Here is a 12,358-nt window from a genome sequence, read left to right as displayed (position 1 = left end):
GCAAACTCCCTTCTTTCTGTGCACACTGCCCACATGACGTCACATCCGCAGACAGGCGGCAGAAAATTCGAACCCAAATCCAGTCTAAATGGTTAAATAAAAAGGCTATTGTAAAGATAATTTTTTAGTTCATGCTTAAATGCATCTATGAAAGATTCACTTTTTAAAAACAAAGGGTTTGAAGCAAACAAAAAATAATATACCATCCTGTGATGTCTTGTAAACCTGGATAAAAGGACATAAAAGATAATGAGCAAAAAAGGGTTTGGCCATCGGACCTTTAAATTTACATTTTTGTTTCATGCTTCATTCGTTTGGGCTTGGGCAGAGATCTGTCTATGCTTGATTGACAGGGCAGAGCACTAAACCTATAAATTGGTTACATGTGAGGTTCTTGAGGTTCTCCATTAGACCAGTAGGAATTATAGACCTGTGTCCGTGTGTGACCTTTTCCATTCCTTGCCTTTCACTTCCCTTTCCTCCTTTTCACCTCCTTTTTTCCCCCCGGACTGGGCGACTGGCCATAGCCAAAGCAGTCACAGTAGTTATTTAGGGATTTAAAAAAAAAGAAGAAGAAAAAAAGCCTCCATTAAGGTAGACTAAAGCTCTGTGAATGTGTGTGTGTGTGTGTGTGTGTGTGTGTGTGTGTGTGTGAGTGCAGGAAATGTGGCTGACTGGCTTCAGTGACACAGTCGGGCCAGTCATTGTGGTGCCAGTGATGGCTTGAACAAGGCTGCGTCACAGGTTGGCGCCGTCTCTCTTGGGATCTTATTTTCTCTCAGAAAGAATTTAGCTCTGTGGTGAAGTCATCTTCCTCCCTCACAAAAGTTACACACCCACATTCACTGACCACTTCAATTTTTGGGCCGCAATTCCAGAAATATAGCAAGAAAAAGAGAAGAGGAATTTTACTATTTAGCAGGACTATGAGTTCAACAGAAGAATGTAACCTTTTGGAATGACCCAAGATGAGATCCAATAACCTGAATCTGTTGGGGTGACCTGAAAGGGGAAGCACATCACAATATATACACTTGCTTTTGTTTCCATGACAACAGGGGATACAGCTAAGGCCTGTTCTTGAAGATTTCTAGAGACCCCTTCCAGAGCAGACGTTCACCCCTCTGTGTCCAGATTGCAAATGAATGGCGCTTGGTCACTAATTTTCCATTGTCCCCGTTAACTCATTCACTGCCATTGACGGCTATAGACGTCAAAAATTCATTTGAACTATTTCTATTAGTTTAACATTTGTTTCCCCACTTTTGTTAAGAGTATGAAAAGCTAGACATTTTTTTATTGTTCATTTAGAACAGATATAAAATTTGTGATTAATCGTGAGTTTAGTTGATCAGGGGCAGACAAAACAAGTTTTACTTCTTTCTGTCCCCTTTCACTCTTTTGCTTTACTTGGAATTTGAATATTTGTTTCTTTAAAAAATTATTAATAATTTTTTGTTTATAAAAAAAATAAAGAAGAAAAGATTATTAAGAATTAGGAGCGTCGGGAAATAAAAAAAATTCCGTAATTAATCGCATGACTTCACTAGTTAACTCACGATTATTATTATTTTTTATATCTGTTCTAAATGTATGCATGTACAATATTTTTTTTCTAGGTTTTCATACTCTTGTTAACAAAAGTGGAAAAAATATTAAACTAATAGAAATAGTTCAAATTAATTTTTAACATCTATAGCCGTCAATGGCAGTGAATGAGTTAATATCCAAAACAATAAATTTGCTGCCTCTCACTGTGTCGGGCCAATAAGCCTGTTGTAGAAAAAACTATTGGAGCTGGAGCTATAAACAAAAAACATGCATTGAGCTGCTGCTTTTCGTTCCAAAACCAGATAAGTAGCATACCATTACATGCAGGCCTGGTCCCACTTCTGTTACGGTTGTGATACTACCGATTCCGAAAATTGCCAAGTCATCTTCATGTCACTCACCATGCTAGTGTTGTTTTATACAGAACAGTGACCTAGACTTTAACAACCAACATTGAGTTGATGATGAATAAATAATACCAGAATTACCCTGCCCTTTTAACCTTCACCACTAGATGGCAACATGTCTACTTGGCTCTCACTATCAGGCTGGACCAACAGCAGACTGCCTATCAGAACCCCCATCCGGCTCCACGCTTGCATCATCACAGCTACCCTGTGGCTAGACGTCCAGGAGCCAGAGGGCGGTCATCCGTGTGCCTCGACGCGCATGCTTCTCATGACGCCTGAGCGCGCCCGCACGAGAAACTCAACACATCCCCCCCACCACTAGCAAGAAGAAAAAAGAAAAAAAAGACTCTAGTAGCTTCAGTGGTTTTTGTTCTCTGGCGCCGGCTATGTTGTTTCACATCGCGGGCGCTGCAAAGGGTCACCCGTGATACCATTGTGCCCGTTCTGGTCTTGATTACATCAAGTCTGGCGGCTCATTTCCTTTTGCATTCATTCTCTCATCAAGCATAAATCAGACTGACTTTATTTTACAGCAAGGTTGGTACTTGTAATCTATAGATTAGCAAGATATGACAGAATATTAGGCACACCTTTAATTTACTGCTTAACGGCGCCACAATTTACAGCCTATTGACGATTGCCGCTTGAACAGTTGAAGCTAAGCGGGCATACCTAATAAAGTGTCCCTCCCATGAGTCGCATGTTTTGCTGCATTTTGACCACTGGAACTTTATCCCAGAGCTAGAAACTTTTATAGGATCATTGTGTGTTTGAATAGTGAGAGCTATTTTATATTGTCTAAATTTACTTCCGGAGTAATTTATTGGGCCTGCAGCACTGAACATACTAATTTGAGCGGGGTACACACCTACTGACAAACGAGCCAAATTTAAGCAATTTCACTTGCAAACAAGGTTGGGCAAAGGCCTCATTGTCGGATGTCTCTTAAAGATTATCCTGAGTGATTATCATATGAGGTGTGTTAATTTTTTTGTGTCCTCTGCAATCTGCCTGGAAAATAGTTTGCACCATAATGTTTCAACCTGTTCCGTATTTTTCATCACACAAGAGGAGGATCTGGCCCTGTTCAATGAGTTTGAAACCGCAGGTTCCTGGATAAGATAGTTAGTATAGTTTCATTTCATTTTCTGCTACTGCTCATGTTTCTTCATTTTACAGGAGTTTAGATTCTCTCTGTCCATGCTGCCTGTGACAGTTCAGTTTTGGTACTACGACAGGCCAGATTGGTATTGTGATTCACTCAAGGGAGTTCTCCACAATATCAATCTGCGACTGCTCTATGGTGATTTGCCGGGAAAGGCGGGGCGTTCTGTACAATACTTACAGCTCATTTGGAAGATGTCGTATCTTGTACACGTTTTAACCAATCACGGCAACGGATGAAAATGCCGTCTTCGGTCTCGTCAAACATGTTTACCAGCTAAAAATGCACGAAGCGCCGCTGTTCAACATTCAACAAGGAATTATTGTACTATGGATGTTTCAATTGTTCAGCACCTTGAGTTGCATTTTAATGTATGAAAGGTGCTATATAAATAAAGTTTGATTTGATTTGAAACGGTGAGTAACTCTGCAAGAACAGAATTCATTGCAGCGTCCATTCGTCCATATTAGGTTAGTTTGTTTCCCACGGTGTCGGCGCTTTCTGGTTTTGTCTGCATATCCCGCCCCCAAACACAATGTCGCTCTGTGATTGGTGGACATCAACGGGCTCGGTAAAAGATGTATTCTCCGCAGTTTGTGAACTCACAAATATCGCAAGAATTCATCTTGCAGAGCAAGATTAAACTCACGCTTCTCAGTGGAGATATCGTTGTGTGCTATGTTCATCATCTCAAGCGTACGACACACAATAAGAACTCGACAATTTTGTTTGTGTTATCCGTAGAGTTTCACACATTAACAAAACAAAAGGTTAAGAAAAATTGGAATGTGTACTCTATGCCCTTTTTCCAGTAACTATGTATATCAATAATAATACTATATAATACTCCATTTGTGTGTCTTCAGGTGGTTTATGGAGTGTCTTTACTTTGGGCGGAGCTGGCAGCAAAGTGGGGGTGGACCTGGAGCACAACCAATTACCATTGTCCAATCAGAGCCTCCTATTACTGCTAGTTCTGGCCAACCTGACCGACGGGCCCGACTGGCCCAACCCTTACCGTCAGGCTATTACCTGCTTCAGAAACACACAAGGTAATGGGGTTAGGGGGCAGCGCTTTCAGCAGCCAGTTTGTTTTGTAATCCTGATTTCCATCGTGTATTGGAATGGGTGGGACAGTGAGTGAATTCATTTTAAACATTTAAATACAAACCCTAATAACATAATGTATAGCGGTTCTCACAACAAAATAAATACTGGTAATCAGTCTATATCGTACAACATAAGGTAATTTAGCAGATTAAAGAAATGTATATATTCCCTTTTATTTTTATAAAGATTCTGCTTTGTTTTTGGTTGGGGGCTGGAAAGAATGAATGGTATTTCACTTTATTTTAATAGGAAAAATGTATTTGCTTTATAAATTGAATTACAAGCTTGGTCATGGAACACATTAAACTTTCAAGTCAAGGTACCATTGTATTTGTGCTAGTGTATATATATATATTTTTTTTTTTTTTAATTAAATATAGGTTCATATTGTGTATTGTCTTTTTGCATAATGACTGACGGACTTTTGATTATCTGAAATTGCATTACAGTCAGCAGTTATAGTGCCATCTATTGTTTTTGGATTTCTGCATTAATAATAAAAAATAATAATAATTTAATGCAATTTTTTTGTTGTTGTTTTTTTTGTTTTTAAATCCATCTTTACATGTGGACAAAGATAAAAAATGGTGGACATACGGAATTTGTGGTGGAACGATGCCAAAAATAAGTACATTATGGATCTCTTAATGTAGTCAGTAGCCTTAACCCAAATTGATGAAAATGGGGGCATTTATATAACCGGTACCAGAAGGTGATACAGGGTACATTTTTCTCGCTATAATAAAACAGTTGCCTGTGCCCCGTATAGACACGTCATCCATTCCCATGGAGCAAGCCCACACGTTCCAGATTAATTTCAACAGCCTGTACACGGCGCTGTGCGAGCAGCAGTACTCTGACCAGGCCACACTGCTGCTCTACACGCTGCTCCACCAGAACGCCAACATGAGGACCTACATGCTCTCCAGAACAGACATGGACAATCTGGTGGGTAGCTTGGTGGCCAAGTATTTCAGCAAATAGTGGCTGGGGGCGTTTAGTTACTCCACTGCAGATGGGGGGTAAGGTGTTTGGCAGGGGGAGGCATTGTTATGTTTGTTTTTAAACTGGTGTTCAAAACTTAATAAAATTTACAAATGTGTGGCAGATCATTTGTAATACTGCACAGGGAACTCAATTACAGCATGTGTTAAGGTCAGAGGGGGTGCTTTCGTGATATCGAAGGACTGCTGTTTTGGTTAGCAACACGTAAAGGGACTCAGCAGTTGTCAAACTTTGAGGAATGTTATTTGTTTTACATGTCAAAATGTGATATAAAGATGTGTGGAAAATTGCCAACCACCGACAGGCTGGGTGGGTGGGCGTAGGGGAATGTTTGGATCCCTCTATGTGCCGAAGTTTTGGTTAGCAGCAGAAGAGTGAGTAATTAAAAAGTGATTAATTGTCATATTTGTCAAGGCCGAACATTTAACGTCACTCTTATGTTCCTTAGGTGTTGCCCATCCTGGAGATCCTTTACCACGTGGAGGAAAGGAACTCTCACCACGTCTACATGGCACTCATCATTCTCCTCATCCTTACGGAAGACGACGCCTTCAACCGCTCTGTCCATGAAGTGGTGGGTTGGATGCACGGTTGCACGCACCTATGAAACAAAACACACGCTTGTTCACCGTGTTAATTTTTTTAATGCGTCCTTGTCGTCGCAGGTCTTGAAGAACGTCACGTGGTACTCGGAGAGGTCACTGACCGAGATCTCCCTCGGCAGCTTGCTCATCCTGGTGGTGATCCGCACCATCCAGTTCAACATGACGCGCACAAGGGTAAAGCTGTAGTTCTGTCACAAAAAAAAAGTGTTGAAATACTGATGATATAGTTTGGTTATATTATGGTATCTACTCCTGTAGGATAAATACCTCCACACCAACTGTCTGGCCGCGCTTGCGAACATGTCTGCCCAGTTCCGATGTCTCCACCAGTACGCTGCCCAGCGTATCATCAGGTAGTGATCATCCTGTGTACCAGGTTCATATGTTAATAGATGGATGTTTTATGAGGGAAATTTCATGTATCAAAAGTACTAGTGGTATTGATACTTGGTATTGGTGACTCCTCAAGAGGTGAGTACCCATCCTGGTATTTGTCTGAAAAGAAAGTGTTATCAACCATCACTAATATAGTGTGTATCCAAGATGGATATGATTTTTCTGATACAATAGAAAGTTACTATGCAATAAATATATAGGACATAGACCACTATATGGTACACTGTAGTGAGGTGGGTATATATGATTGATAGGTATAATACGAAAGAAAGACTAGAAACGGGGAGTGCTGTGCAATATTACCAACATTTTACAACCTGATATAGGTCATTTTATATCCCAATAACCATATTTATTCTGATATAGTATTTTTCCTTAAAATGACGTAGCCATTTTCTTCTTTTCTCCAGTTATGAAACGCATGATAGAAAACACAACAAATGAATAAAAGATAACTACAAATACAATAAAACACAAATATCCAACACAGCCATGCCACTTTAATAATTGATGCTGAATCAGCACAAAACATCCAGTTCCACTGTGAATTTGCAGTGTTTCCCAGTATGTGCATACAGAGAAAAAACAAAATATAAAATATTGAGTTTGTGCTGCGGCTGTGTTCAGAGAATAACATTATGTAACATCCAGGGTAGATTTGTGATGACACACACACACACGTTTACACACACACACACACACACGTCGAGCCATTCACTTCTGATTGTCAACTTCCGCACAGGAAAGAGCGTTTCCTCCCCTCGCAGACACACACGCACACATCATCATGCACGCACAAGCATCCTCTTATCTATCTTGCTGCATATCTGTGACTCTGCTCTTTTGGGGAGGGAGAAACCGTCTGCGGACGTTGTCAGTCCCGCGGCGGCGTCTAGCTAGCTGCCGCAGTGATAACCACGATGAACTAAATGGACTGTCTGGCCAGATAAAAGGGGATTTCCTGGCCGGCATTTCCAAACGGCCAGACAGACAGACAGTCAGTCAGACTGTTAACCCGGGCCTCCTTTTAATGGAGTCCCAGACAAGCACCATGGCGGCCATTGTTTATTTACACGCCACCGCTTGAATTTCCTGCCGACAGCACACCCAACGCCATCATTTCCTTTTATTTACTGTTCATCCTCTTTTACCACAGATAACATGTTCTCCCATTACGCAGTCCCTCGCCGCATTAAATCACTTCCACAGTCTCTCTCTTTCTGTCTCCCAGTACATTCATTCACTTGGTGCTCTCTTGTCTACACACTTAAGTTGTGAGTCATCAATGCACCAAACAGCACATTTCCATCCACCATAAAAATAACCTTATTGGGATTCATGGAGAAATTGATCTTTCCCAACAGGCTGGTGAAAACATGTTTTCCAAACATGCCATTTTAAATTCCATCTGTATTTGTGTTGAAGGAAAATTTAAGAGCAACCTGGTCAGGCGCTGACCTCCACCAAGGCCAAGCAATCAAAATTTGGACGTTCTCTATAGATATCAACCTCCCGCATACGGAATATTTGAATTTGTCACTGTAGTTCATATTACCCAGTCTGTAAAAAAAACTTTTTTTGTGGCACAGTTTTGATTAAAGGTTGGAAAATGATGCTGGGAAAAAGTTAAACCAAGGAATTTTGCAACTTTAGAGGGAGTATTAGACCTGTAGTGTAGAGGCTGGACACAACTTATGTGAAAAGGTATTCCACAATACTGGGACAGTGAATATGTTTACAGGCAGTCAGTATTGGGGTTAAGGTGAAAAAAGAATTAAGTTCAAAAGAGTTAGTCCTGCATCCTGATCGACACCGCAGCGCATGCACAACGTCATTACCAAATAGACGCCATTTCTGCTTTTAGCTTTCTACGGTCAACAAAAAGACATTATATTCATGATACTCGCCACACCAATGAAGCACTGAAGTCGGGTTCTTCCTCCAAAAGTGCGGTTCTTTGCTTCGTTGTCATGTTTGTAGGGTTGGGCGATATTCAAATTTCACATTTCACCGGGGTGTACGGTAATACCGTTGCTAATTTTAAATTATTTTTTTTTGTTTTTGTTTTTTTAAGACTCATCTTGGGCTGACAACCGCTAATCTGTCTAGAAGTTAATGGTCACAGATCTGGTCACTGTGTGTTCCGGTTGCATTTTTAATCATCTTTTGTGTGACGGAGCGCATTTGAATGTCTGTCACTCCATGATAGCACATCTTTGGCTGAAGTGTGCAGCTGGCGTGGCCGCTGAGCCAAGCTCAGTCTAAACCGTTTCCCCGCGAACCCGCACAAACGTCTAGTGGTCCTACACACTTACAAACTGTTTCTCGGTTTACTGGACGCTTTACTGGATCCCGCTGTGGGCGCACACTCGACATCTACGCGACACACACAAACATGTGCATGCAGCCCCCACCCCCACCCCACAGCACACCCAGATACACTCACATGCGTGCCGCGGTCTCGGGTTGATGTGTGTCCATAGATGAAAAACGAAATGAATTACTGATTTTTTTTTAAAATATAAATAATAGTGCTTTGTGGCGCGCTTCTGAAGGTCATATGGACTTAAAAGTACCGGTAGTTGTTAAATGTTTGTGAACTTGGCGACAAACTCATCTCTTTGTAGCAGTGAGCGGGGTGATATTGATCCTCGAAGTATATTCCATCTCACACCATTACAGTCCTCATGCAGATTTTGCATACAGGCCTCATCGACATTTGCTGCCTAATTGTAGTAGTTGCGTTTTTTAATGTATTCACTTTTTTTAGGGGACCGCTTAACCGAGCTGTGCCGACTAGCCATTTTATCTCGCTCCGTCTTATGAGCGGTCATGTGACTGTCGCATGACTAACAAATTACTATTAATTTTAAACTGTTGTAGTAATATTAATTGTTATAGTATTACTAATTTGAAAACACAACTACAAATGTCATGTTATCAAAAAATTATGTTTAATATCATAATAGGTCATTATACACTGCAGTTTTTTTTAATGACGGTATTGAAAGTGACATATATATATATATATATATATATATATATATATATTTATATACATTTATATATATATAGCATTTTTAGGTAAAGTTTTTCCCCCCCCAAAAAATGCTCGTTCTTATTTTGTTAATGGACCCCCCCCCCAATTATTGTTTTCATTATTTTGTTAGTTTTTGTTCTAACAATATGTTTTCGGTTTTCAGCTATTTGGCAGACGAAGGGAAAGTGAAGGAGAAGAAAGTCCAGTTCTCAATCTTGAATAATTCTCAATCTTTTTAATCCATTGATTTTGAAAGAAAAAGCCGATAAGCCTTGATTTGCACCTTTTATATGGATCTGCACCAAATAATATAAATTATTAGACACATACACACAAAACATCCACATGCACATCCATGACAAAAACAGACCATTGTTTGCCGAGGTAATAAAAGTGTAGTAGTAACCTTTTCATATCTTTTTTTCCCCCCTTATTTTTCATAATGGAACGATGCACTTCATGCAAATTTACCCATTTTCTTCGCCATAGAGCTGTAAATGTCACACATAATCCCAACACAGTATATAGGAATATGAATCAAGCAAGCATATATGCGTACAAAAGATGCACTCTGTGCAGTATGTGTGTGCGCACAAACACAACAGAAAGCCTGTTGAGATGCAGACACATTTGACAGTGAGGCGGTCTGTTGTTGCTTTCGCCCTCATGACTGATGGGCGCCGTGGAGCGGCCGCGTGGAAGTCCGCCCATTTCGCTCGTTTCCATGACAGTGTGTTATTGTGTGCCAGGGTCCCAGCTGGAGCTCGAACATCCTAAGAGTACAACAAGTCCTACTGGCTTAACAGACACTCGGACAAAGCTGCTCAAATATCTGAGTTTTATTTAATTAAAAAGTGGCCATGAGTTGTTTTTTTGTCCCATTGCTGACAGATGAACAGGTGTGTACCCATTAAAGGACTTACCTGTCCTCTCTTGTTCTATATATTAGTTGAATGCTTTGCAGTGTGTTGCACAGTTCAATTGATCTCTAGTAGATATTTAATAGAGGTTTTAAATTACAGTGGTACATTATTGACGTATGAGGTCTTTTTTTTTTGTCATTGTTTTTGAGAGTGAGCATCAAATATGCCATCGCTCCACTGGAGTGGAGAAAAAAAAAAGGAAAGCAATCACCATCTATACAATTTCTGCCTTTTTATTGAATGGGACAAACGCAAATACTTAAACACTCACAAGGAGCTTGGAGCAGACATTAACTTGGGTTTGAACTAACTCTCGACTCTAGTTCCTGATGTTCCAAATTTTTCTTTTGTTTTCTTTTTTTGTAGATAGGCGTCTCACAGTACTGAGTTGGGGGTTCATATCTGAGCTCCAGCCTTCCTGTGTGGAGTTTGCATGTTCTGCCGTTGTTTGGTAAATGGTACTTAATTTATATAGCGCTTTTCCACCTTACAAAGCTCTCAAAACGCTTTACGTTCGACTACTGATGACGCAGCATCAGGAGCAACTGGGGGTTCAGTATCTTGCTCAATGATACTTTGACGTGGTCACAATCGCATGGGATCAAACCCACAACCTCTTGGTTGCACAATGACCACTCTACTACTGAGCCATGCCGCCCCTGTGCTTGTGTTGGTATTCTACGGCTACTCTACTTTCCTCCCACGTTCTAATAACACGCAGGTTAATTGAAGAATCTAAATTGTTTTTAGATTTGAGAGTGTGAATAGTTAATTAGCTATGTTTGTCTGTATTATCCCTCCGATGGGCTGGCAACCAGTCCAGGGTGTATCCCACCTATCGCCCAAAATCAGCTGGGATAGGCTGCAGGGCACCTGAGACACTACTGAGTTTAAGTGGTATAAAAAGATGTATGGATAGATTTGATTAAAAAAAAACAACAACTTTAACATAAAAATGGTGGTATTGCTAGAGCAGGAACAAATGAATTTCAATTCATTTTGATGAGGAAAATTGATTTGATATATGGGTGAAGTGAATGGCGAACTTGGTCCTTAAGTCTGGATAGCATTCGCCATGTCACCTCACATGTTGAGGTGAGTCAGTTTACTGAGACTTGAACACTGTCAATTGTGTGTGCATGTGTCCGTGCCCAAGGTCGCTCGAGCACACTCCATAGCTCCTTATTTACGTCTATGTGCAGCCATCACATGTAATCATGCAGTCCCGTCAACACACGCACACACATTAGCACACATTTAGGGTTAAAGGCTGTTAGCGTTTCCGTTAAGTGGAAAAATAATAAACAAAAGAGTTGATGCAAAGATGAGCAAATAAATATGGAAAGGAATAAAAAGGAATAAATACAAGGCTTTTGTGATTGTGAATGGTATTTGTCAGTGCTGCACTGAGTGCATTCAAACCTGCGTGGTTGTTTGTGTGTCTCCTGCAGTCTATTTGCTTTGCTTTCCAAGAAGCACAACAAGGTGCTGGAACAGGCAACGCAGAGTCTGAGGGGCAGACAGAGTGATAACACAGTCCTGCCCGACTATGTGAGTAACACACGCACACACATAAACACGCACACACACCTGCTTTGGGTGTGTTTGCTCAAGCAGGGTACGCACATACTGATTTATAAAATGTTAAGTTTGTGCTGAATGCTCTGATATTGTCGTGTACTCGAGGTGACCAACACAGCACACCATGCGGGTTTGAATTGCAAACATGGCTCACCTGTTTTCTACTTTTAGTCATGTGATGTGCCGGTGGGCACTTTGACGCCAATATCAGTCAACAGTAGGGGGCGGTGCTGCATAAAACTGTCAGCCTATATAGATATTATAAAACAGTCTTCTTATTCCACAAATGCAATATTAATCAGTATATCATGTTTGGACGAGGGGGGGGGGGGGGTACACATAAAGCATACTACTGCAAAGACAATTTTGGACTTGACTTCCACTTTAAAGAAGTGTATAAATGGCTCCTAAATGCTGATTCAGAGGGAGTAGCTTTAGACAATATTTACTGTGCATCCTAACTAGGGATGCACGATAATATTGGTAGCAGATAATTATCGGCAATTATCGACCAATTTGACGTCAAACAGATAAACCACATAATAAAGAAATCCACCGACAATAATAGACAT

General features: G+C 40.6%; 1 protein-coding gene across 1 annotated transcript in view; it reads left to right on the top strand.

The window, feature by feature from the left end:
• Window positions 1-12,358, top strand: part of dym (dymeclin) — a 54,406-nt gene that overhangs the window by 10,951 nt on the left and 31,097 nt on the right. Inside the window, exons 9-14 of the mRNA XM_086097336.1 lie at window positions 3,993-4,178; window positions 5,006-5,184; window positions 5,690-5,815; window positions 5,907-6,020; window positions 6,105-6,199; window positions 11,657-11,756. Coding sequence (XP_085953462.1) covers window positions 3,993-4,178; window positions 5,006-5,184; window positions 5,690-5,815; window positions 5,907-6,020; window positions 6,105-6,199; window positions 11,657-11,756 — 800 coding nt within the window. The remainder of the gene's footprint in view (window positions 1-3,992; window positions 4,179-5,005; window positions 5,185-5,689; window positions 5,816-5,906; window positions 6,021-6,104; window positions 6,200-11,656; window positions 11,757-12,358) is intronic.

Source organism: Leptonotus elevatus, chromosome 15 (genome assembly GCF_054856555.1).
Source record: "Leptonotus elevatus isolate MCC_2025b chromosome 15, RoL_Lele_1.0, whole genome shotgun sequence".
NCBI classification, from domain to species: Eukaryota; Metazoa; Chordata; class Actinopteri; order Syngnathiformes; family Syngnathidae; genus Leptonotus; species Leptonotus elevatus.
The sequence above is the reverse complement of the archived record's forward strand: the minus strand, read 5'-3'. Positions and strand labels throughout refer to the sequence as shown.